This window comes from Dermacentor silvarum, chromosome 2 (assembly GCF_013339745.2).
Source record: "Dermacentor silvarum isolate Dsil-2018 chromosome 2, BIME_Dsil_1.4, whole genome shotgun sequence".
Taxonomy (NCBI): domain Eukaryota; kingdom Metazoa; phylum Arthropoda; class Arachnida; order Ixodida; family Ixodidae; genus Dermacentor; species Dermacentor silvarum.
The window spans coordinates 97,709,763-97,736,860 of record NC_051155.1 but is presented as its reverse complement, the minus strand read 5'-3'; the positions used below and the strand labels follow the sequence as shown (position 1 = coordinate 97,736,860).

The 27,098-nt window shown below is 48.2% G+C and overlaps 1 protein-coding gene across 4 annotated transcripts in view; it reads right to left on the bottom strand.

Annotated features, from left to right (window-relative positions):
- Nucleotides 1-27,098, bottom strand: part of LOC119441632 (uncharacterized) — an 82,980-nt gene that overhangs the window by 34,753 nt on the left and 21,129 nt on the right. For 2 of the 4 annotated variants that reach the window (XR_007465555.1, XM_049661469.1), the window contains exon 2: nt 20,750-20,906. Coding sequence is in view for 3 of the 4 variants with exons in the window: in XM_049661469.1 (XP_049517426.1) it covers nt 20,750-20,872 (123 nt within the window). In the remaining variant the exon portion in view is untranslated. Of the gene's footprint in view, nt 1-1,714; nt 1,799-3,436; nt 3,520-13,140; nt 13,309-20,749; nt 20,907-27,098 lie in introns of all 4 variants that reach the window. The other 2 variants (XM_037706236.2, XM_049661470.1) reach the window with 2 other exon arrangements.

The following is a 27,098-nucleotide window of genomic DNA, read 5'->3' as shown; positions in this document are numbered from 1 at the left end:
GCCAATGCAAGCGATCTTGCGCGCGACAGCGACGAGTGATGCGACGGAGAAGGCAGTCGCGTTCGGTCGTCGCCTACATGTCGTACCCCACGCGAGCGACGACATTTTTGCCAGCATGAGAGCAGCAAGTACGCTCCGAAACTGGCGTGACGCGTGCTTTATTAGTTTATGTTGATGTGTTTTACTGTAATGAACAGCATAAATATTTCTAAAGGTCTTGCACTATAGGTTCTTACCCTTGTACTTATCAAAATTTAGTCGTTTGCTCGTTACGTGCGTCAATCGGTAGTACTGGATCGGAAGTACATCGAGTTCCGGCTTCGCGCTATTTGGCTAGTCGCTCATAGCACTTTCAGGCGACGAGCCACGAATTCTAGGTGTTCAGAACCAAGCGATCTAGCGACATGAACGAGCGACCTGCTCGCGCGACTGCTCCTTTCGTCGCTCGAAGTCTTCGCTCGTCGCCGTCGCGCGTAAAATCCCTCTCATGCGGTTTGGGCTTAAATTCCCCCCCCCCTCCCTCCCTGCTCTCCCTCTGGAGCGTTGCACGCGGCTGGAAGATGGCGCGCTTCGTTCCCCCTTCGTTCGCTTGCATGCGGGAGACTCAGCCGTGATCATCGGCTCGCCCTCGCATATCCATCATACGGCGCGCGGCGACGATTTTATCGCCCGTGGACTTTATACCGAACATCACGGCGACGCCGACGGAAGAAATGCGCCTGGAGTGTCCATATGATTGCTATCGCAATAAGTGAAAGCTGTGAAACATATTTTACAATGGTTTCTTAAAAATGGTACACATCTTGAATCCTTTTCTAAAAACTATTGTGCCTTGTCCTCAGACAAGTACTAACTAGAGTAGACTTAAATTTCCATATTAAATTTCCAGTTGAAACGCAAGCCTAAGCAGTAGCTCATTCATTTCTCTGGCTGCGAGCATTATTTTCCAAGTGCTCCTTCATTGCACTGCGGTAATTATGCCACGACTGGTTGAACCCGAGCTGGACAAACCAGTCTTGGTATTGCGTAATATTTGCATTTCAGTGAAATATTGTAAGTCTTGAGTAAAAGCCCTGCTCAGAAACAGCGTGTTGTACTTGTGACTATAGCCGGTGGCAATCTAAGAATTAAAAAGCTATACGTACGCCGTCGAACTCAAACACAATTAGCGTTGATGACAAAGAAATTTATTTACCCGTAGGCACGCGTACAACTGCGCCAGCGAAGTAGGTTCGCGTAGTTATCTGACGTCAATTGGGTAAGTGCGTTTGAAACAACTGTTTTCCACGTAAACATCGGTCTTCGTGTCACAGGTTTCAGTATGAAACCTGAACGTCTAGCCAAAGTTTGTGAGCGACTCGGGTAGCGCTGCTCAGCCAAAAGTAACATTTTGGCTAGAAACAACTAGCTTTTACTTTGCAATGAGTCTAACATTTACATTAGCAGAGCAAAGTCATTAGGCTGTGAGGATTCCAACTGTCTAGGCTGCCTCTCAGAGGTGAACGGCAGGTACACAGTGTTTTTGTGGCTGGAGCTTGTTTGTAATTTTTAGTTGTCACCGACTATAATGCAGACTTTGTGCGTTTAAATCTGTGGCATATGACTTGCAGAAGGAGGAAAATGAACGCAACTCATCATAAAAAGCCTATTTTTCACTCTGTTGGCTTGATGATTTCTATGGACGTAGCAAGCTCCAGCTGCCGAAGTATCTCACCATTGTCATGCCTTGGAGAACGGAGTATATCACAGTTGTCATATTCTGAGACCACGAATGGATAGTAGACGGATACAAGCTTGTCTGTGAAGAGAAAAGAAGAGAAAGATGGAGGGTTCTTCTTCTAAGCGTCATTCCTTTGCGCAAAGAATATTCTCAATTCCTTGATTCCTTCTTGGCATTTGTCATATAAGTAGCTCTACTCAAATACAAATTATATACCTGCATCATGAAAAACGCAGCACTACAAGGTTACAATTTCAAAATAAAAAAATCTCCGTAGAAGACATGCAAAGTTGGTGTTACACAATGAGAAAAGTTGATTACTGCTATGTGCGCTTCTATTGCAATGTGCAAGTGCTATCTTGTAGCCCTACGGCTGACTGAACATGCATTCTGTTTTGTAGCAGACATTAGCTAACCAGGCTATTCGTCCAACAATCTTTGTGTTACTTTTGCTTTACTGTATGTGCCGCTAAAGCTATCCTGAGGCGAATAGAATTGAAAACAGACGACATGAACGCAGCACTGCCAAAATATAAGTTTGAAGGAAGGTTTCTGGTAACTTTACTGCTTCTTTGTTTGTGTGGCGTGCTGTTAACGAAAAGCATATTGTGAGCATTATTCATACGCTTCATATTCTCATCTGTACATACTCATCATCCCCATTCTGGGCCTGGTGGTGGGTCTTTCGCTTGAGAGAATAAAAAGAGAGTGACCACCTAAACGTTGTCTCGCAATATTTTAAACTTCGCCATACTGGTTTCATTCAATTAACTTGACCGCACACATGGAATGTACTATTTTTAACCTCACCACCTTTCTACAAACACACACAAAGAAAAACTAACAGAGATACAGCACAATGTAATGGCGTTGCATATTCGTTAAATCTTGACGTAAGGTGTTCGGCATCTTTACAGCGAGGTCGTTCCGATTTGATGCGTTGGAAAATGCCCACTTCGAGCTTCACTCTAGGATTGCACGAAAATGTCTGCATCCTTTACGCACTGCTGTACCCATTCTTACTCTTCTGACAGCGAAACGGGTAATGCGAGTTTATGAGGTGCAAAATTTCCTTTCAAATACCCACAAAACTTGATTAAAGGGGAAATATCAAATTACTGAAAGTAACTTGGAGGGTACGTTAAGCATGACGGAGAGGAACGGGCCATGTTCGGAGTTCATGCAGTAATTAGGCTCACGAAATTGCTGCGTTTCAATTCAACATTTTGTTATTTCAGAAATCCCAGGCATACCAAGAAAAAATTACGTTGAATATCATGCTGGAGGAATTTTAAAGATTTGGGTTCATTGGGGATGCCGTATGAAACACCAGTGCACTTTGTCACATGTTTCGGTATGATGATACAGAAAATGGTACTTGTCTGGCGATTATTTCATGTGGGAATGGCTTGGCCATATTCGGTATTCAATTTCAAGATTGCGGTATGCACCCTAAAGGATGTACCAAAAGATAATGTTTCTAAAAGTTTGTAACAATTTAGTTTTCTGGAGATAACCGCAAAAATTGGGACATCCACTGTTGCTAGGAATTTTGACCAGCAGTAATTGTGTTGCCTTGAATTATCATGATCGGAACAGTTGGTGACGGTCGTTACTGAAACGGCCACAACAGCTTCTGGCAAAGAAAATGTTACCTTAGGAGTGATTTTTTTCGTTCTGCAAATCACGAAACATAATTTGCCACTATGTCATTACCTTTGTAGGGAGAGACAGCCATTGCATTGGGCACCTCAGATCCTTCAGTTGTTTCAGGGAATAAGTACACATTCTGGTTTATGCTGAAAAGAAAAGTGTGTTTTACGATGTGCCTAAACGAAATAAGTATTTGGCAGCAAAGCAGTTCCTTATGCCATTATCTAAATCAGTAATTGATTATACGGTCGGCCACTCCTGACACAGTGCACTTCGAAACAAGGTGCGCCGCTTTAAGAAACGGGAGCACCACTTCTGCTTAAGATAAGGCAGCTTTGATGCCAAGTTTCGTGCCAGTAGAAAATGCAGTTTGACACATAACAGAAGCTTGTGCAGAAAGTTCCCATCGTATTTTGCATAGAATGTTTATTTGAGGGATTTTTAGACAACTGCACATACCGATAACGGTTCTCTTGGGTTGTTCTGCATGAGTGATTGCGAGAGGAGGAAAGCAATTCGCAAGACTTTAGGGACTCAATTTCTTAATCGAGTGTGAACAGAATGTAGGAGCACCCGACACCTGCATACTCCTAATGAATCCCACAGGCTCACGAAAAGAATTCCTCGTTAGCCCTGAAAATCTTGAGAGAAACCCAGTGACATAGCAAGAATTGGAAACTCCTAGAGCGTGCTAAGAGGCGTCCCAGCAATATGTAGAAGCATGCAGCTTTCATCAAAGGATTGTACTACAAACTTACAATGTGTGCGAACTTAGATGATGTGTGGTGTTTTATGGCGCAAGGGCCAGTTATGGCCAAAGAGCGCATACAAATAAGGGAAAGATTTGGGATATTACGAGGACGGCAGCTAGTCAAGAAGGTCATCAGAGGATGCATCGTGTGCCAACGCTACAACGCCAAAGCTTTCTCCGAAGTGACTGCACCGTTACCACCTGAAAGAGTAACCGCTTCGGAACCCTTTCAAGTAACAGGACTAGATTTCGCCGGTCCCCTCTACGTTAAACACTCAAATGACTACGCCAAAGTGTATATTTGCCTGTTCACGTGCGCCGTGATTAGAGCTGCTCACCTCGAACTAGTAGAAGACATGACTGCCACAAGCTTTCTCAACGCTTTCCGGCGCTTTGTGTCGCGACGGGGACTTCCTTCTGTTATATATTGCGACAACGCCTTAGCATTCAAGAAGAGCAAGAGAGAGCTTTCGAGATTATGGCAGTCATTGAGAAACGAAGAAGTTTGTAACTTCATCGCGAAGCATCACATAAAATGGAAATTTATCGCCGATCATGCACCGTGGTGGGGCGGCTTTTACGAGAGACTTATCAGGTCGGTCAAGCTGACGTTGAAGAAGTGCATCGGCAGGGAACATCTTACGGAGAAACAGCTACAAACAACTTTAACTGAAGTAGAAGCTGTGATCAATCCCCGCCCAATCACATACGTTTATAGCGACTATCGTGATCTGGAACCCCTCTGCCCGGCTCACTTTCCGAACTTAGATGATTGCATGAAGTTGTTTACAGGTGTACCAACAGAACATATAAGTCACACCCAGTAAGCAAGTCCTCCTCAAGGTATTCTACACTGAGTTCCCCTTCGGCTTTGGCACGCTTTATATTTGCGCATTTGCTGTACAAACCTGAGAATCGAACGACGGCAAGTGCAGCGCCCAATGCAAAAAACGGTGGTAGCTAAATAAGTGCGCGGACCTGTCCCCGTGCGGAAACATCGCCGCCAATGAGTTGGCTAAAGAACTCATCGAATGGAACCATTGGAATAGATGCCAAACTTAGGGCGTTTATACAAACCCAAGAAAAGCTGTCGAGTCGGCTTGCCGGGATGAGATAGGCTTGGCGTACTCACGTAAACGTTAGCCGATTGTGCTTAGCCCGTGCCGAGTTAAGGTGAAGCAGCCCGACTACACCAGGTAGGCTACCTCAGCCCGGCTCACTTACAAACACGGACGGAATGGGTCGGTGGTTCGCAGCCAGCAGGCGATCAACGGGACACGGTACGAGTACATAAATACCCACTAGGGTCAGTATTTCTGTTGCCGACATTTGACGCTACCTGTATTTGTCTGTTTATGCATACAAATAAATTGTTGCCGCTTCGCCCTTGTTTTACAGCATTAACTGCGGAGAGCTCGTGTACGTACGGCTTTCCGCGCTCGTTTCCAGCCACGCCTCGTGTAAGGTTCCGGTGCTGCACGTGCCACGTGACACTCATGCACCAACAATCATGCACCAACTAGCCCTGCAACATGTTTTATTAAAAAAGAAAACCCTGTCCATCCCGCCCCTGGGAAAGTGAATGTCCAGTGAGGCTGTTAAAAGGCATCACTACAACTGCTGAAGGGGGTATGAAATGCTTTATGACTTCAGAGTAATGATAGCTGTGATATTTCAGAGTAATGATAGGAATGGGAATAATGGCAGTTTTGAGAGCACGCCGCCGCCTATAGCGGTGCTGGAACGACATTGAGATCAATTGCAAGGTTGGTTATCTTGTATACGAAATGCTAGGCTCGTCACACTACACGTCGAAAGCTGGCGTCGCCACGGCAGCTTGCACAACAGCAGTAGCGCACCCAGGATCTCTGCCAGGGGGGGTTGACAGTTTGCCAATACCATCTAACCTGCACTAATTTCAATTTCTTCACGGGAAATTGTCAAAAAATGTGCTTTTTGCGTACTCGCAGACGATTACGCCTCTTACATCTTAGTTGCAGTACGCAAAGGCGCAAGGAAAGGAAAAGGGGTGATACAAAGGGTGGGTTAACTCGGCCTCAGGGGGGGAGGGTTACAACCCCGGAATGCCCCCCCCCCCCCGTCGGTGCGCCACTGCACAACAGTAATCTTTACCGGGAAACGTATGCGGGGAGCGCTACGTGCTTCGCATAGCTATCACGAGCGCCTTATCATCAATTATGCTTGCTCTGCTTGATTTTTGACGTTGTTCTTTATTAAAACTTGTGCTTTTATGTATGTTGTGTGCATGATTCGAAAGAATGTATGCACCTGTTCGCTTCACTACACTGGGTGATTGAAGCCTATGCCCTACGGGGATATGACGCCATGGCATTTCTTGCTTGCTTACGGGGGTATATAAGCCATTGATGATGACAGTTTCCTGTCAAAGGAGACGAGAAACACCCCGATATCCTAGCCATATACAGCTTCGCTGTAAAAGTCGACGCAGACGCACGCTTTCTCGCACTATATGTCTGAAGGCGTGCACACTTTCAGGACAGTATGCCTGCAATATCACAGGAGTTGATATTCCTGCTACTAACGGCTTCTTGCATACACATTTAGTAAGTGTAGAGCCACAGTTCAAATCCTTCCAAGTGCGTGGGACAAAGGCCTCTTTCAAAGATCTGCATATAGCTTCTTCGCCTCTACGTCACAGATTATGGCACGTGACATCGATAAATAGTCCAATGCAGAAGGGGCAAAAATGCCACTGGAAATGCAGCGCACAGAAATAAAAACAGAAGAGTCCCAGTTTCGCCCGAAAGGCGAAGCATTAATTGCGACAGCAAATCGGTGTACAGCTATATGAGGGAAGCATATTACTTGTATCGCCCGTATAAACTTGTAAACATAGGCATACTAACTAAATTAACAAGCATGGTGCAACACGCACAAGCAAAGATGAACACATCTCCTTGACCGTGGAAAGGCGCTGTAAGAACGCTGGAGTGAGCAAGCGCGGCTGCAGCAGCGTGAGAATTCACCTTTGTGCTGTCTCTCACATTAACGCCATCTAAGCCGCGAAAACACAGCGCGCGGTGGACTCTGTCCACGTCGCAGATGGCTTTCAAGATACAGCGTCCAGCCGGATCCTTGCACGCACGGGAACGGCGGGCTTCCTCCCCGATTTCCTCCCTTTCCTCGAGAGATAGAGTCGCGATCGCCGACTCACCCTCGCACGCTTTCACTTGCAGAGACAGCATACGGCACGCGTCGACGATTTTATCGCCCTTGGACTTTATGCGGAACTTCACGGCGACAGCAACGGCAGAAATGCGGCTGGAGGGTCAATATAATTGCTATCGCCATAACAGCGGGAAAAATATCAGTGCCATTCCACTGTGCGAAGGTGGATGAGCAGCGGAGCTGTATATATGGTGAAAAAGTACATTGATTCAAATAAAGGCACATACCTCATGAATGGTCATTTTCTACCGTCTTGATTATTTTGTCACTAAGGCATGACTATAGTGTTGTGTCGGCTGGCGCTTAGTTGATAAGAGCACTCTGCGAAGTGCGCATGCGCCACAAAGTGTTAAAGGCATAGTGCCGCTCGCTAGCGGTGCCCTTATCTTGCCCGAGCCACGAACCCACAAGCATGGGTTAATAAACGTCGTTCACCCGGAACTTGTCTGATCCTTTCGACACGTCTGGCGCAAAATGTAATATGCAGCTTTGTGGTCAGCTATGGAAGCCGGCCATGGGTTCAGTAACGATGCTTGAGCGGGAATGGGCGCGAAGTCGGCGGGGGGCGTTAGCAGCCTCTCGCCGCCTTCACGCCCATTCCCCGTTCTGCTCACGCCCTCGTTCATTCGTAGGCATGCTGTTCCTTCCTCGGTCCGTACCAGGGGCGTAGCCAGAAATTGTTTTCGGGGGCGGGGGTGTGCAAGCGGCTGCTTTCCTCTACGTGACGTGATCGATAATAAATATCGGTAGTTTAAGCAGACTCTATACATGTATATCAAGGACACTGGACCCCCCCCCCCCTCGCGTGTGCGTGTGCTTGTGAAGAAATTAAGTAAAAAGTAAAGTAAGCTCAGTAAAATACAGTAAGTACGACAGGTACAGTGGGCGTTTGGAGCAGCGGTCTCTCATCGCACCACTGAATGGACCAGTCTGCGAAAATGCATCATTGAGACGATCCGCCCGATCGGAGAAGACATCATTAATTCTTAATCTCCGTTAAGCGTAGATGGCGTCGTCCTCGTCGGGGCGAAGTGCGTTTCACAAGTCAAGGTGAAAATTCACGTGTGACCAGGCTATACCTACTCCCATAGCAATAGCTTGTGCGCTGCGTCTTTGCGCTAGAAAACTTAAATACGCGCAAAAACGTGTAATGCTTTTTGTTTTTTCGAAGCTTTCGTCGCCCTGCTCCCTCATTTCCTGCGGCAAGTCCATGGGCCGCTGTGTCTTTTGCTGTGTGCGAGCGTGCAGCCGTCATTTGCTTTTACGTTAACAGATTCAGAATTGTACAGAATATTTCACCGCACAGCATAGATATGGCATGTGTACGCATTTTAAGTAGTGCGTGCAACTCACTTCTGCTTCACTTACGCCGGTGCAAAAAGGAAGCGGCCTTGTACCTCACAGAATCTCGACTGATTGGTGTACTAGTGATGCAGGAATGAACTCCGGTCTTGTTCAGTGCATAGTGCACATAATCAATTTATCAGGACGCGTGAACTCCGACGAGAACTGTCAGCGCCTGCAACAAGAGTTTACTTACGCTGTACTGCGCACAGCAGTAATCCATGCTTGTCGGCTGTCTGTTTCGTGCATTCTGTTGCGAGTCGGTGGAATTTCACTGCTGGCATCAACCCCGTCGTGTGTACATTGCTGGTTTGGGATTCCACAACACAACAGCAACTACCAGCCTTCCGTAATTGCTGGTTGGGATTCAACAACACAACAGTAACTATACCAGCCTACCGTAGGGGCGCAATCGCAAACAAGAGACGTTTCGCGCGCAGACTAAGATCCTGCGCGAGCGCGGCCTAACCGGCACCTAAAGGGAAGCGGCGGAAATGTATACCGGAAATTTCGACCACCTGGGGTCTTTAACGTGCACCTAAATCTAAGTAAACGGGCCTCGAGCATTTTCGCCTTCATCTAAAATGCGGCTGCCGCATTTGTTGCTTCAGAGTGCAGCCGCCACATTCTCGCCCAAAACCTCAGAGTGTCAAAGCCTTGACAAACACTGTGACAGTTTTTTCCATATGCAGACATGATTTGCTGTAAATTACCAACCCAAACGGAAGCGCCCAGGAATGAAATTGTGATAGTAGCAGCGATTTCTTGAATTATGTCAGCGCGAAGCGACGAGAACAAAGGGTGGGTAAGTGGGGGGGGGGGGGGGGTGCGCACAAAATTTCGTGGGGGGGGGGGTTGAACCCCCCCCCCCCCTGGCTACGCCCCTGGTCCGTACAATACGCGGCCCACCCAATACTCCGCCGAAACGCAACTGAGATAACATGCCTATGCAGTGCGTGACGTCACCAGCCAAGGAGACAAACCAATTGGCTAATAAACGCAGCCACACCGACGATACGGGCACACCGACGATACGAATTTGCTTTGTATCGAGGATACAGCGTATTAATTTTTATAGATAAATTCCAAATTTATTACATATTTTCTGCATGGTCTACGGATTGGTCTACGCACGCAGTGATCCGCTGGAAACTAGCGTATAACATCTCCGTTGTAAAAGAAGTTAAAGCTAAAAGGAGGCCATGCTTCTGAAAGAAAAATCGCTCGTGATCTCCGACACGAGCGATTTCGAATACCGTTATTCAGAAGCATTTACGGATATCTAACATTGCTCTATATAATGCCTAACCTTCTCCGCAACAATAGTTATATCCATGAACTTATTGAAAAATGTAGTTCTATAAACAGTTTAAAGAAAAATGTTACAATGTACTTACTATCTGGTACTGCGTCCTAAATAAGTTCTTGAGTTATAAAAAAATTTGGGTTGTTTCTATAACCTTTGTACTCTGCTACATTCTATAAAAGTTATACATTGTTAGGAATGGTTATGTTACATTTTATATAACGCTTGCTTAATCTTGTCCTTTTTAGTATGTTGCCAGTTATGCACACGTTTGTTCTTGTTTTGGGTTATCGCTGTTGCATTATTCTGTGACTCTGTTACAAAATTTAAGATGCGTGATCGCGATGTTACTTTTGCTTCTGAACAATCTTTTTTGTCATGTTCTAATGTACAAAGCCATTGTTTTTCTTTTTTTATTCTCACTGCTTCTGAGCAAATGTATGGGTAGAACCTTAGTCAGGCAGAGTTCATCTGCCTTTAGTCCTTTCAACCCAGGCAATGTATGTCTGAATAAACTGACACTAAAACTGTAAGTAAACGTGACACGTTCCCTCCGCTCCGGTATGGGAGAAAACACTGAGGGAATGTCGCTTGCAAACGCTAGTCAAGGGAACGGGAGAGACTAATTATCTTGGCAGCGAAGCTTACCTCCTGGTGGCATGTTGTCACGACAATTCTATTCCTCCTATTCTTCTGATAATGATCACATTTGAAACATTCTTGCGATAAAAAGCTCCCTGTGGTGTTTTACAGCTTGCAGTGCATAACCAAAATTTCAAATCGAGCTTGGTGAAGGGCCCTTGAAGTTGCGGCAATACGCTATGGTGCGCATTTCTGGCTGTGAATTGTTTGCGAGCGTCAGGAATCATCTGAATGCAGGCCGAGTTGTAATCATTCGTAGTTAGAGGTTTTTCAAATTTTCCGACGTGCAGGGCTATCCTTGTGTTTGTTTTTTATAGCTCCTGTGCGGATTCAGTGGAAAAGTGCTTTAAATGTAGCAGTTCTCAAGCTGAATAAGAAATCACAGCCGACCTGCGATTTAGTTGACTGCCGAAGCGAGTACATTGACGATAAAATTTTACATATATCAACCAAGACAGGCAATAACTAATAAGGAGGCCACAAAGTACCTCCGATAATTCAGGAATTCTTCTTCCGGATCTTTCCTCGGACGTCCTGGCGCCAATAGGGTCATACACGTGACATCACCGCGGTAAGAGTCGTAGATTGCTATTATTGCGAGGGGCGTCAGTTCCGATCCATGATTTGTAGCACGCCTTTGCAAGGCGTTCACTCGCCCGCTCTTCCTCGTCGTCTCGCTTGCCTTTAGTGTGAGATCAACTGACTTCACCCCGCGTAGCGTGCATTTCGCTGCTCGTGCGGCGGCAAGAGCGTGTCGCCCTAGAAAGGCCAGCTCCTCCATAATATTGCTACGAGAGACACATTCTGCCAGGTGCAGACAACAAAGACGGTTCTGTCGGGTGCTGGTGGCTGTCCACCATCTTGGCTACTGTGTCTGTGTAGTGTAAATACAGTGTAAATAGTCCAGACTTGTGTCGTTTTACGTAACATCTTTGTGGTGGAGGTGCTGGGTAGTTCCCTGTTTCCATCACGGAGCTCCGCAACGGCCACTTCATCACGCTTCCGACCATGTCAGTCGGTGCAGGCACAACGTCTTCACCCGCTGCCCCTCCCGTGGCTCCCACCTACATCGTTCTGCCTCCGGCTCGTGATCCTGGCGTCTTTTCGGGCCAGGATGGGGTTGATGTCAACAAATGGCTCAACCTTTACGAACGGATCAGTGCCAGCTCCAGGTGGGACCCGACTCTTATGCTCGCCAACGTGCTTTTTTACCTCGATGGCCCACCACGGGTGTGGTTCGAAACGACACATGGCGGGACTATTTACACTGTATTTACACTACACAGACACAGTAGCCAAGATGGTGGACAGCCACCAGCACCCAACAGAACCGTCTTCCGTGTTGGTTTATACCTTCTCGGTCCTTTTCCTGAGTCAAGATCCGGCAACAAGTGGGTCGCCCTTGCTATCGATTATGCGACCAGGTATGCAATCACTCGAGCGCACCCTATCAGCACTGCTACTGACGTTGCCGATTTTTTGGTCCACGATGTTGTTCTACACCATGGCGCCCCTAGCCAATTGCTCACAGATCGAGGCCGTGCATTTTTATCCCGAGTAATCGACGATCATTTGCGCTCCTCCTCAAAGCAGCACAAGTTGACCACCGCCTACCATCCTCAAACAAATGGCCTCACCGAGCGCCTAAATCGCACCCTCACGGACATGCTCTCAATCTATGTTTCCTCCGACCACCGTGACTGGGACCTGGCGCTGCCTTACGTTACCTTAGCCTACAATTCATCGCGTCACGATACTGCCGGTTATTCACCCTTTTATATGCTCTTTGGCCGTGAACCGACGTTTCCAATGGACACCCTACTTCCGGCTGCTGCCGCACCGCCTAGCGAATATGCTCGTGATGCCATCGCTCGTGCCGATCATGCGCGTCAGATCGCCCGCTCTATAGGCTGTCGGCCTCGCAAGCGACCCAAACGGGCCTCTATGACAGCCGGCATCACGACGTTCGCTTCTCACCCGGTGCCTTAGTTCTCCTGTGGTGTCCATTCCGTCTTGTGGGCCTGTCTGAGAAGTTGTTATCTCGGTACACGGGTCCTTACCAAATCATCCGCCAGGTCACGGACGTCACCTACGAGATTGTTCCCGTCTCTCCGCCGGGAACAATCCGTCTCGCCGCCGGGGGTAATGCTACGAGAGACACATTCTGCCAGGGGCCGACGACAAAGAAGACGGTTCTGTCGGGTGCTGGTGGCTGTCCATCTTGGCTACTGTGTCTGTATAGTGTAAATACAGTGTAAATAGCCCCGCCTTGTGTCGTTTTACGTAACAATATTTAGCGTGCATGGCTCGGAAGGAACAGCGTAGGAAGTGAGGCGGAATTATTCATTGGCAATAACTCTGCTCGGACGCAGCGCATTCAAAGACTACTCGCTGAAAAACATTTATAAAGCTAGGTCCCTTTAATCTAGAACACATTTCCAAACGATGGTGAAGTTTTGCAGGGCTCCGTCAAGTAACAAACATGACAAATTAGGATGGTTGCACAAAACTTACACTTTCGCCGTTGCGTTGTCCCAGTAATATGTCTCGGCAAGCGCGTACTTTTCTTCATGATTCACTTGGTAGTTCCTCCCATGAAAGCACTGGCCAGTCCCCTCCGACAAGGAGGTCCCGTTCAAACGATCTTTGGTACAGCACGAAAACGGACTGCTGAAGAAAGGTCTGCAACGAAAGCACAAGGGCCGAATTCACGAAGCTTTTCGTTTGTAAGTGATCTCTGTCATTAGCTGGACGCCTTAGCTAATGATATGCCCAGCATAAGAATTCGTTGGAATTTGCTCTTACTGTAGTGGAGAATATGCACGCAGCGATGTAGGCACCGCCATCGCTTACGAAATCGTACGCGGATCCTTCGCTAACAACATTTGAAAGGCATCCTCATCAATGCCTTTCATAATGTGTTTTATCTTGTTCTGTTCTGCATTGACGGATTCATGCGCTTACTTAGGTCAATGACACCTTCGATGTAACTTGTGCAAGTTTCACCGTGATGTTGCGCCTGCGCACGTAAGCGTTGTTCAGCGCGAAGCTTGCGTACAGCGGGGCGCCCGAACACTTCTGCAAAACTTGTCAGGTATGCACTCCATGTGGTGAAAGCGTGTTCGTGGTTTCGGAACCAAAGCTTCACGACGCCGGTTAAGTAAAACAGCACGTTGTGCAACTTGGTGGCGTCGTCCCACTTGTTGTGTTGGCTCACCCGCGCGTACGATGCCAACCAATACTCCACATCATGAGCCTCGGTGCCGCTAACGATGGCAGGAACACGCTGGCGCAACACACTTGAAACGATGACTGATGGAGGCTGTGGTATATCTTCCTGGCTGGTTTCAGCAGGCATGGTCGCAGCAGGGGGCAGCGTCCAGATTCGGAGTTTACTCAGCACTTCCACCAAATGAAAGGGGAATTAATAAAGCTCGTCCAAGGGATTGCAAGCGCCATGCTTCAGGGTGGTGTTATTAGACCATCCTGCGTTCCTTCCCGTAGTACAAGTTAAGAAAAAAGATGGCTCGATTCGTTTCTACGTGGACATCGTCGCCTTAACGGGGGGACATGAAACGACATATACCCTCCACCGCGCAAAGATGACGGCCGGGATTGTCTACATGGTGCCGAATTATTTTCTTCTTTGGACTTGCGATCGGGCTAATGGCAAGTACCGATGGATGAGTCCGACCTTTCGAAGAAAGCTTTCATTACACCTGACGGCCTGTATGAATTTACGGTGATACCATTAGGCTTATGCAATGCGACCGTGACATTCGAAAGGACGACGGACAGTATTTTGCGAGGCCTCAACACGTGTTAGTGTTCTTTATACGACGTGGTAGTTTTCTCCCCTGATTTCACCGCTCACCTCACTAGTCTACGCGAACTTCTTACTTGCCTTGCCACCGCCCGACTTCAACTTAATCTGGAAAAGTGCCGCTTCGGATCCCAGCAGCTGACCATACATGACCATGTCGTTTCCAATGGGGACGACGTCTTCCCTTTTGTGACGTACGCGTATAATACCGGCACTCAGTCTACCACAGGTTTCTCACCATTTTCCTTTATGGACGTGAACCCTCGACACCGTAATTCCGTATCACCCAGACGCCTCTGAATTCATCCTCCTTGAGAAGTTGCTCGGCATGCTGAAAAGTGCCATGAACTAGCTCGGTACTAGCTTGGGATACCGAAGGCATCCAAAAAGATCACCGCGACCCCGAACAGCCCACACAACCCTGCACCATGAATTAGCACGTCTGGCTTCGGCTGCCATTCCACTCTCCAGGTTCTAGCCCAAAGCTTGCTTAAAAATATGAGGGTCCGAACCGGATCGTCGAGTGTACATCGACCGTGAACTATGTGGTCGAACCAGTGACGCCATGTTCAGACAAGTGCCGCCGTGGCCGCGAGACGGTTCACATCAGCTGCCGAAAGCCGTACCAGGACCTAATAGCCGTGTCATCACCTTAGGTCTCCAGGATGGCTAATATTCGCATTGAGGGCAATTGTAGTAGAGAATATGCATGCAGCGCTGTAGGCACTGCCATCGCTTGGGCAAGAAGAATGACGAAGATTGAATGAGGTCGATGGAAGGACAAAAGCGGTTTCATGACAACGGCATGACGACAATGAGAAGACGATTCTTCTGAAATGATGTACATGGTCCAGTATGACGGCGACGATATAAAGACCATGAGATGAAGACGTGTGTATAACCAGGATGACGTGATTACGACGGTATGGCGACCATCGATGACGAAGCTGGAATAACCACGATGACATGACCAGGACGCCATGACAACGGTAGTATGACAACGGATGCATCACCACGACTGTCTGACGACGCAATGACAACGATGGCGTGAGAACGGCGAGATAGTCAGTATTGAATGACAGCTGCATGATTAAAATAGAATGACCAAGGAATGACGTCAATCGAATAAAGAAGGCAGTGTGACGATCACGGAATGACGACAATGAGTATGAAGTTGATGAAGTCATGAAGATGGGAGAATGACAGTGAATTAAGATGGTGTGGCGACGATGGCAAGACAAGTGTCGAATGACAAAGCCAGAGTGACGACGACGGAATGACCACGGTGGCCTCTGACGAAGGTATGACAACGAATGCATGACGACTGTGTGAAGACGATGACGTAACAATGATGGGATGACCGGAGTAGGATTACAAAGCTGGAATGATGACGATGCAAGAATTATGACGGGATCATGAGCACGAGCACATTGATAGTGGCTGAAGCTGTTCGACAACTTGGGACACTGAGATGGAGTAGAAGTCTTGAAGACGATGGCTTGACGAGCGTCAGATGACGAAGCTGGAATGAAAAATGATGCAACGACCACGATGGCATCACGTTCGCGTTCGCTTAGCTAGTGGCTCAAGCTATTGGGCAATTTAGGTCAGGGGAGCGGCGTAAGAGGCTAGATAGATAGATAGATGGATAGATAGATATTGTGGGAATACCGACATGATTAGCGACATGAGAGCCAACTGTGGACGAAAGAGACGACGGGCGGGCGAGTAGTGGTGCGAGGGGCGCACGAGCAGCGGCTGGGAGCCCTTGGGCTTGGCCGGCGCAGACTGCATCCTGCTGGCGTGGACTGGGGGATCGAGCCGTTTACCCCATTGGCGCCCGTAACGTGGGGCCCCGGCTGCGTTCCGAGATGGACTACGGTCGTGGGGAAGGCTGACGGCGCCCGTTCCATAGCCAGTAGCGACTCATACCCCGGCCTGGTGCGTGACCATTTCCGCGGTGCGAGCTGCACCTCTGGTGTTCGGTGACGAGCGCTTCCGCCGGTTCCTCCTCCGCCGCCATCTTCGAGCGTGGCATGGGACCTGGCGGCGGCGTGGTCTCCTACGCGGTGCTGCAGCTTCCGGCGCCGCAGTTCGAGAAGGACACCGCCAGCGCAGGTGACACCATGAGCGCGATGGTGCCGACACCCCCTCAAGAGCGCCCCCGTCCCTCGACGCTGCAGTGCATGGTTCTACACAGAGGGCTCAAGAGGACTTAATGACGGTGTCCAGTGTTCCGGTGAGATTTCGGGAGCTTCAAGCCAGTTGCCAAAGGTAGCGGCGGTGGCACAGTTAGAGCGACGATCGGGATCATCTGCGATCTTTCCCTCCTGTGACCTGCGTGCTGCGGTGTGAGCTTTGTTGTGGCAAGGCATCTCCTTCCGGCGACCTGCTGCGTGCACTCGTCAGAACGAGGTCGGAGAGGAAAACCACACCAGGTGTGCGTCAGGGGACGGTTTAGTGACTTTAGGTTCCTGCAAGACCTCAACTTCGAGGCTGCACCATCTGGTCTGCCCAATTTTCGCAAGGTCTCTCCTGGAAGCCAGCCGCATTTAATGCATGCGGGTTCCGGGAAGAACTTGGTGACTCGGAAGCTTGTCGGCTTCCGCGATCCTCGTTCGGTGCATTAGCAGTCTACCAGGTTCGCCCACCGGTATGGTTGTCATGGCGTCGCGGCCAGCCACCGTGGGCCAATGCCGCCAATGCTTTCGGAGAGGGAGGGGCAGTGTGGTAACTCCGACATGATTCGCGGCATCAGAGCCGACTGTGGACGAAGGAGACGACAGGACGCGCGAGAAATGGCGCGAAGACGAGCGAGCTGCGGCTGGGCGCCCATGGGCGTGGCCGGCGGAGACTTTAGCCTGCTCGCGTAGACTGCAGGATCTAGGCGTTTCCAACAATATACAGCCAGGCTGAAAACACCTGAAAATGCTAATCAGATTAAAAGTACAGTTTGACTGTCTACGTTTAGCACGCCTGGTAGACGGACGTCTAGCCACATAAGGTGGTGACGGACGCCTGCTGAAAGTGGATCGCATAGACCTTCCCCTCACCCTGAGCCCCTACCCTTTCTTAAATGTGGAAATAAATGGTAATAAATAATTAATCAAATATTATTTAATACATTTATTTATTTATTTATTTATTTATTTATTATTAAAAATGTCACAATGTAGAGCATATAGAAACAATAGCAGAGCGAGCCTTTGAGCTGCAAAGAATGAGTGAAGTACAATATCGGCTGATTAGAAAACGCAAATGTAGTTCTTCTAGCCCTGCATCTAAATAACATTTTTGATGATTGAAAGGTACCCAGACTCCTCTGAGTGCTTGTGGAGGCAAGGAAAAGACGACGCGGTATCTTCCCTTCTTCCATCAGCTGTATTTATGCAGGCAGAGCTAGAACGTAGTCATGCCGGGCTGCACAAAGTGCCAAGATTCAAGTATATATGGCTCTCCATCAACGCCGGGCTTGCCCGCTTGCACCGTGGCCGTTCTTTTTTTCTCTCATCATCGGAAAGCGAGGAGAGACCTGCTTCTCTCTATCGCTAGAGCCCCCCCCAAAAAAAGAACGTTTAATAAATGCGAAGAATTTGGCGAAAATTTGCCCCTTTTACAGTATCTATCTATCTATCTAGCCGCCTACGTCTTGGCGCTCTCACGGTCGTATCGTTAACTTGGTATTTACCAAAATTGGCATACTATGACGAGAGTGTATGACGAACACAAATGATGTCATGACATGAATATCACGGCAAGTGTGTCATGTAGGTCATGAAACAGCTGACTAAGTCTTGGTGCTCTCATGGTCGTTTAGTTAACTTGGTAGGTACCAAAATTGCTATAGTATTACACGAGTATATGACAAACATAAATGATAGGTCATGACATGAATATCATGACATGCGTGTCATGTCGGTCATAAAACAGCCGCCTAATGTGATCCGGGGAAAAACATTAACACATAAACACCACTGAAATGGCTTAGAACGTGGGTACTAAGTGAAGGAAACACTAAAAGACAATGGTACAAGTCATAGTCATGAGCGTGACTCAGCAAAAATGACAATGACTCAGCGAAAAAAGTTTAACACTCAAAAACTACTCAAAGGGGTTATGACATGGGTACTAAACAAGGGAACACTAAAAGATAATGGTAGAAGTCATAGTCACGAGCATGACTCAGCAAAACTGGCAATGAGTCAGCAAAAAAGATTAACACTCAAAAACCACTGACATGGGTTCGGACGTGGTACTGAGTGAAGAAAACAGTAAAGGATGATGGTAGAAGTCATAGCCATGACCATGACTGAGCAAAAATGACAATGACTCAGCGAAAAAAGACTAACACTCAAAAACCACTGAAATAGTTCGGACGTGGGTACTAAATGAAAGAAACACTAAAGAGTTGTGGTAAAAGTTATAATCATGAGCGTGACTCAGCAAAAATTAAATGACTCAGCGAAAAAAGAATAACAATCAGAAACCCATGGAATGGGTTCGGATGTGGTACTAAGTGAAGGAAAGGCTAAAGGTTGATGGTCGAAGTCATAGTCATGAGCATGACTAAGACTTTCGCCTTAAGGTCTTTTAGGTGTAGCTAAAGGGACTGCTGAGGGCTCATGACATGAATGTCAAGACGTGCGTGTCATGTAGGTCATGAACGAGCCGCCTAGGTCTTGGTGCTCTCATGGTCGCTTCGTTTACTTGGTAGGCGCTCCGCACACTGCTTCGCATAACATCGATTCCTACAGGGCGTGGGATCAGCCGTTTTTTTTTCTCTCTCTCTCTCTATCTCATCATCGGCTGCTTGGCGCTTGGTGAGCGTCGTTCCCCACTCATACCCTCCCCACAGAAAGGCGGTGAAATAGGCAGAAAGCTTCGTTGTAAAATGTGACCAGACACATGCACTAAAAGCTTAATACACCATCCTGCATATATAGACGCTCTTGTCATGAGTCGCATCATACCACCCGGTATGCAAAGCATAAGCAAGCCAGGATAACATCGACACCGAAACATCTATCCAATTTTTTTTTATTACAGGCAACAAAAAGCATCTGCATAGCATCGCGGAAGCCAATTTCTTTCTTCGTTCTTCCATCTTTTGAGCTAGCAGTGATCCAGTTGAGCGGATTTCTGCAAAATAAGTAGCTTAATCTGGGCCAGAAGGTTGATAGCTGGCATGATGACATAAAAGGGTTTCGCTGCGCATAATACATGTACGGGGCAAAGGTCGTTGTCGCGCTTAGTTCAACGCGCACTGGGTGCACTTTAAGGACCCTAAGGGGCCCGAATCATTCCGGAATCCCCCACCACTACGTGCCTGATAATGAGAGTGTGGTTCAGGCACGTAAACTAAGTAATTCTTTTAATATACGCAATGAATTCCCATGCGGAAAATTAGCGCGCCATGAGAAAGTCCGTACAAACTATCACAAATATGTGCATGCCAATTTTTATGTTAGTTCGTTTATGAGTTATACAGAGGAACTGCGAGGCTCTAACGAGAACTCATGCATGTTCCTCTTACTCAATCCTTGTCTACTGCATTGGAATGGGCTTCAACTTCAACGTTTAACACAGCGGCCGTATGTGTTCACTTTTGTTCCTTGTTGTCCTGGGTGCTGCAAAAAGCTTCTATGCCTGCAAAATAACTCCGGCTGTGTAGGCCAGGTTTACTGTTTTCATAACCGGTTGGTAGGGTTATTTCCCTATAAAGTGTGCGCAGGATATCGGAACTGCTCTCACACGCACCTCCAATCTGCCGGAAACTAGCAGTACTGTTGCAGTTTGTACGCTCGCCACGAGTTATGCGGGGCTGCTACGTTTTCGTTATGAAACTTACCCTTAGAATTCACGGGCTAACTAATTTTAATACTGCTATTTGAGTTTTATCTTCAACAATGAAGCCATTAATGTTAGTGCTCTCCCTATAAAACTTCATGGCTATGTTCACAAACAGTTCTAGTGATCTTTTCTTTCTTGCCATTTTTTACTCTGTCTAATAGAATGTGCTTTGTGAAGAATTTAACTATTACACGCGCGTTATTACGCAATTGTATATGCTTACAACCTGAGCAGGCTTTTTGTTTATTTGTGCTTGCATTTATCAATACGCTAGAGAAGCAGTGCTTGTATTGTTCGCATTTTATGTAAACGCTCTTTCGTGTTGCCAGTGATGGGAGAGACTGCCCATCAACCTGTTTAGTTTTTCAGCGTTCATGTGTTTGCGCTTCCTTTCTACAAATGAAAAAAAAAGTTATCTGTGAGAAGATGCCAGCCGATATCAGTGATTACCTTCCAAACATCTTGAAACGGAGAGAGGTAGCTCTTTCTTTCAGGCAATGTGGATGTCACGGATGGAAGAACTATGGTGACGATGACGATAAAACAACCGGCAACAACTTGCTTGCCACGCATTGCTCCTTGCTTTTGAATTGTAGATTAGCACTGCCTGTAACATAGCAAGGAAAAGAGTACAGTGAATAACATATGCAATATACAATTGCGATCTGTTCTGCGCGAGTTTGAGAAGAGCGTAAAGAACATGTGACCGAGTTCATAATATGTAACGTTACAGGTGGTTTTTCACAATAGCCAACACTACGCTTAAATCGTATTAAGTGACGTCTCTTGCCCGCAACGATTTGAAGCAGGAGTCACCTGGAATTGGCTGAGCATCAGGTGCTGCATTTTTCCCAGCTTGCCTGCTGAATGTAATTGGCTAGCTCTGTTACATTTGCATTTAAATGTCCGGAAATATATTTAAGGATAATGCAGTTGCCAATAAAGTGCGCAATACTCCAATGAGCCAAACACTAGCGCATTTCGTATTGCAGGTGGCCTCGGAATGTTCAGGCGTGCCATGCCAAGCGAAGTTTGCGTACTTGAAAAGTGTCACTTGGGACATAAGATATTTTTCACCCTTAAAATACATTTTACCAGCTGCGCAAGACGTAAACAAATGCGGCGGCTTAACTCAGATAACCTTGAAAATGCAAAGCGAGAGGTTGTTTTTGTTTTTTTCGCCCAAAGCCTGCCTTTGTCTACGGTTGTGGTACGGCTTCCGGCGTTTTTCGAGCCGAAGTGCTCACGTTTCCTCACTCTTCGACGCTATTTTCTCGCGCTTGGCATTCCGGACCCTCTCCAGCGAAGCAGTTTGCCGGGCGATATTCGTGGGGTGGTCAGACCCCGCTTGCTGACGACGGTTCAAAGCCTCCCGCTCCCGCGGAATGCTCAAAGACGGCCGGGCCTCGCTCTCATCCAGGGCCAAGCTCGCACGAGCGCGGCTCTCCTCTTAGCCAGGCGCGCGGCGAGTCACGTGGTCCAGGCGTCGACCCAGCTGCGGAGAGCGCATGCGCCAAGCCGGCGGTGGCGACGAGCACATCAAAATTGGATTTCTCCGAGGACGAGTGGGTGCGAGAGAGAAATGTGGGGACTTTCTGTCCCTGAAATTTCTCTTCGCCTAGGTACTACGGGGACGAAAGTTATTAGCGCTGTTTGTCTCTAGCCGAGCTGGCAGCACAGAATCGACAGAATGCGTGGCCGGCAAGGCGAAGAAGCCGTGTCCGAGGTGAGTTTGTTGCTATTTTGTTGCGACGGTTGCATATTAAATTTTTATCATCGCAGGGGGATAGGTTTGGAAGTGAGGTGTCTTCTCGGATGACTTTAGTGGCAAAGAATTACATCGTGCCGATGCATTGTTCATTAGTGTCGTCGATCAAGGTCAACATAGCGCACACTTCAGGAGATTCGCGGAAACGGAAACAGTTTATAAATTCAACTGTTTGTATGTGAAAGTAAGAAAACTCAACATCGCTAGGCACCTTAATTGTCATAGACCATGGTGACGTACAGCTGTACAGCAACACTGACAAACCATTATGCCGCGCCAATGTTTACGAAAAGGCTTCGATGAATTGAGACACATATCGTATCCGGTATGTTAAAGTAAGAAAAGTGAACATCGTCATGCAATATTTCATAGCCATACATAGACCACTGTGAAAGCTGTACAGAAACACTCATGAACCACGTGGTACAGATTCGTAGTTATTCTGAGCAGCTTGTATATAATTAAGGAACGCGTACTGTACCCAATTCCCGGGCCGTTACGATCATTGTATCCGCCCCGGCGTGCTAGGTGGGGGAAACAAGCGCTCAAATCACCATAACCACATCCTAAATATCTCTGAACGCCTGCCAGCCCATTCTATAGGCGTCTCTGTGTTTATACTGTGACAGGAGAGGTGACGGCGAGCGCCGCGAGTATCACACCATATCCCGTGACAATGGCCATTTACACTCGGCATGCTTCAGCGCAGTACATTGCGTATGCTTGACCGCGTAGCACCCATCTATTGCGGCGAAAGCTGATAGTAGGGAACCGGGAATTATGAGCGCTCGAGCCTAGCTTCTTGTCAGTGACTGCGGATAGAAACTGCGGACACGTTCAAGAGCTTTTCGTCGATCTTTACACCTCTTTATTGAATGAAAATGGTAACGTACGCCTATGATCCTGGTGATAATGAGAGACGCAATCCACGGATCCTTTCTCTGTTCAGAAGGCATGTCAGAAACAGTAAGCGCAGCAACCGGGCGCTCCCTGGATGCGGATGGCGTGTCGTCGGATCGCACGGGTGACCGGGAGAGGGCATCCGCGTCATAATGTTGACGCCCGGAGCAATAGATGACGCGAATGTCAAATTCCTGGAGTCGAAGAGCCCAACGTCCAAAACGCCCCGACGGGTCTTTCAGTGACGCAAGCCAGCACAGCGCGTGGTGGTCTGTCACAACGTCAAAGGGATGGCCATACAAGTAAGGGCGAAATTTGCTTAAAGCCCAAAATATAGCCAAACACTCTTTTTCTGTGACAGAATAATTGGTTTGTACCTTTGTGGGGGCACGACTCGCGTAGGCAACCACATATTCCGGGAAGCCACGCTTGCGTTGCGCAAGGACGGCTCCAGGATCAACGCTGCTGGCGTCCCTGTGAACTTCGGTCGGAGCACTCGGGTCGTAGTGACGGAGAATAGGGCGGTGAGGTATGTAGACGACGCAGAGTGATGAAGGCTTGTTCAAATGCCGGAGTCCAATCACGAAGGTCGCCAGGCCCACCCGGGAGCTACGTCAGGGGTGCGACGATGCAGGTAAAATAGCGCACAAAGCGACGAAAATAAGAGCAGAGACCGACAAAACTTGGGAGCTCTTTCACTGTAGTCGGCCGCGGAAATTCTGCGACAGCACGAAGCTTGTCAGGGTAGGGACGGACGCCGTCTTTGGAAACGACGTGACCAAGTATGGTCAACTGGCGGGCTGCGAAACGGCACTTTTTCAAGTTAAGTTGAAGGCCGGCGGTGGCAAGGCAAGTAAGAACTTCGCGGTAACGAGTGAGGTGAGTAATGAATTCAGGGGAGAAACCTACCACGTCGTCTAAGTAACACAAACACGTCTTCCATTTGAGGTCGCGCAACAGATTGTCCATCATTCTTTCGAATGTCGCGGGCGCGTTGCATAGACGGAATGTCATCGCCGTAAATTCATACAGACCATCAAGCGTAATGAAAGCTGTCTTCGAGCAGTCGGACTCATTCATTGGGACTTGTCAATAACCCGATCGCAAGTCCGAAGAAGAAAATTCAGCACCATGTAGACAATCCAGGACGTCATCTATACGCGGTAGAGGGTAGACATCTTTTCGTGTAATCTTGTTAAGGCGACGATAGTCCACACAGAAACGAATCGAGCCATCGTTTTTCTTAACTAGAACCACGGGAGACGACCAAGGACTACAGGAAGGTCTGATATCACCACGTTCAAGCATGTCCGCAACTTGCTCAGTAATGACACGACGCTCGGTGGATGACACGCGGTACGGTCGCTGGCGTGATGGTGCGCGTCGCCCCGTATCAATGTGGTGAGAAATGGTACTTGTGCGGCCTAATGACGCTTGGTTCAAGTCAAACGAGGCGTGAAAGTCAGTTAAAAGGGTAAGTAGGCACTCACGTTGTGTCGGGTCGAGGTCATCGGCAATAGAGCGACAAAAAACATCCGATGAGATCCGGTCAGTTGGCACATGGGGCGTCAGTGCTGTTACGTTAATTGTAGCCTGGTCGGCACCAGCAGGGAAAGACGCAATAACGTCAGCGTCCACAGTCTAGACGGTGGCAATAGTCTCGCCACAGCGCAAAGCCAAAGTGTGCGAATTTGGGTTAGAAACTAGTATTTCCGCAGAACCATGGTGACCGTAAGGAGGGCGAAAGGCAACGATATAGGGTGGCGGCGACTGAAGACGGCAGCGGGTGTGAACAAGACCGTCGCGTCGGCGAGCGATGTGCATGAAAGAAGGACAAATACAGCACTGTTTGGAGGAAGGTCAGTATCTGAAGCTACACATATCCTGCTAACATTCAGGAACTTGCAAGTTGTGAGATGGCAAATCGCACAGAACGGAGAACTGAACCTCAGTACGTGCACAGTCAATGACGGCATGATGGCGCGACAGAAAATCCCAGCTGAGAGTGTCGTGTTCTGGCGCTTCCATGAACGAAGAGGCAGACTGTATTTCAACATGCTTTATTGCATGGTGGCAACTTAAAATGGCAGAATGAGAGCCAAGGAATACAAGGACAAAATGCACACCCAGTATTGAAGCCAGCGATTATATACACGTAGTGGGCGAGGATGATGTGATCGCGATATGGGCCGCGTGACAGCAAGGGAACGCTATCACGCTATGACGCAAGTACACGCGTACAGATATGCGACATCCCCCCACACTTATTTCGGAAACGAGTATAACCGCAACAGTTTATGGCACATAGCGATCAGGTGGCCGGCGCTGTCTCTGTGGGTAACGATGTTCGTTTGCAGAGTTTGAAGGCTCCACCGGTTCACGCTGAATGATCGCCGTGGTGTCATTATCGGTTGAAGAGTCGGCAGCTGGGACCTGTACTGGAGATTCTTGATGGCTTCTCACGCAGGGTAGCTCGAACTCTGTGGTGTCGGCGTTACCCTTGCGGATGTGGTTTTGGTGACGCACCCACTGGAAAACACCACGTGGAGTCATGACACTTAAACGGTATGACACAGGTCCCGTACGGGCGAGAACTGTTGCACAGAGCCATTTGGGTCCAGGTAGAAAGTTGCGCACCCGAACGTCATCACCAACACTGAACATTTTCTCACGACACGGGTGACGCCTTGTCTGACGAAATTGGCGCTGTGACACTTTGTTCTCAACCGATGGTCGCACCAGGTCTAGCCTTGTCCGTAGGCGCCGTCTCAGGAGCAGGGTGGAAGGGGCTTTCCCTGTCGTAGCATGAGGCGTATTACGATACGCCAAAAGGAAGTCTGCTATTTCCGCAGTCGCTATCCTCGGATTGGTCTTTCGAAGCGCTGCCATAGAGAAAGGAATTCAACAAGAGGGGACACTCCCATAGGGCCCAGCGGCCGAATTGACTGCAGCGTGCCAAGCGGTCGGTGTCGATCACTTACATCACTTCCGGTTTCGGTTCTGGGCGCGCGTATTTTGAACGCAAGCTAGCACGCCGGCCGCGCCCACTCCCCCCCCCCCCCTTCCTTTCTTTTGTTTGCTCTTCGTGCAGAATATGTTTATTATTTAGTAAAAATGATTGCGAACGATCTCGTAAAGTCCCATCGAATCTGTGCCACGTGCAATTTCACAAAGTAGACGCAAGACCTTTTGTGCAATGAGGAAATATTTATTTTGCTCAATATAAAAGCTCGTTCCGCGCTTTTTGTGCGTTCATCCAACGTTGTGACACCAGCAGGTAAGGTAGTAGTTCCTGTATGAAGCTCCACCGGACGGCACCAGCTGAAAAAAAAAAGTAAATTACAAGCAGGTTACATTTGCAAGCACGTAACAGCATGTTACAAGCATGAGTCATTTTGGTACTTAGACATAGGAATACTGCGTGTAGAGGCGAAACGTGCGAAAACGGTGAATGGGCGGCATTACAAACAAAAGCAATTCGCTTTTACATACATGGCGTAGAAAATACCCGACTCATCCCAAACATATATGAAAACGTCTGATTATCAAGCGTTCCCCCATTTACGGGCATTATTTCCTGCACTTTGGCAGCACAAATACACGAGCGACTTCGCGTTTCCAAAACTTGGCCTCGGGCGACGCGACGGTACGCTACATACATAGAGACGGACGCAACAGGCACTCAAGACAAATGCGTGGGTGCAATGCCTTTTTTCAGTCCTTTAGAAGACGTACTTCTACTCCGCCAACAACCGCGCTCGTCGCTCGTCCGCACCGTCTCTTATCTCCACACGGCTCTGACCTTTATGCGCCGTTCGCCGCTCAGTTTCCGTTGAAGCGATAGACCGCACGTACCTTCGCCCGCAGCGGCGTATGCTTGCTGCCAGCGTTTTGACAGTCGTTGTCTGCAGTCATTCAGTGTGATCTATTCGTGTTTGTTTGTGCGCGCTCACACCACGCTTGTTCATTCATTTAGTAATAGTCGGGTCACATTTTCCAACGCACGCTACACATGCAATGCTGCCCGGATCGGCAGTGCAGCGCTACAGGTGTGGCCCTTCGCACGCGCTGCCCACGGGAAGCGCTTCTCATCAACACCACCGTTTCACACGCGCCTTCTCGTGGTCATCG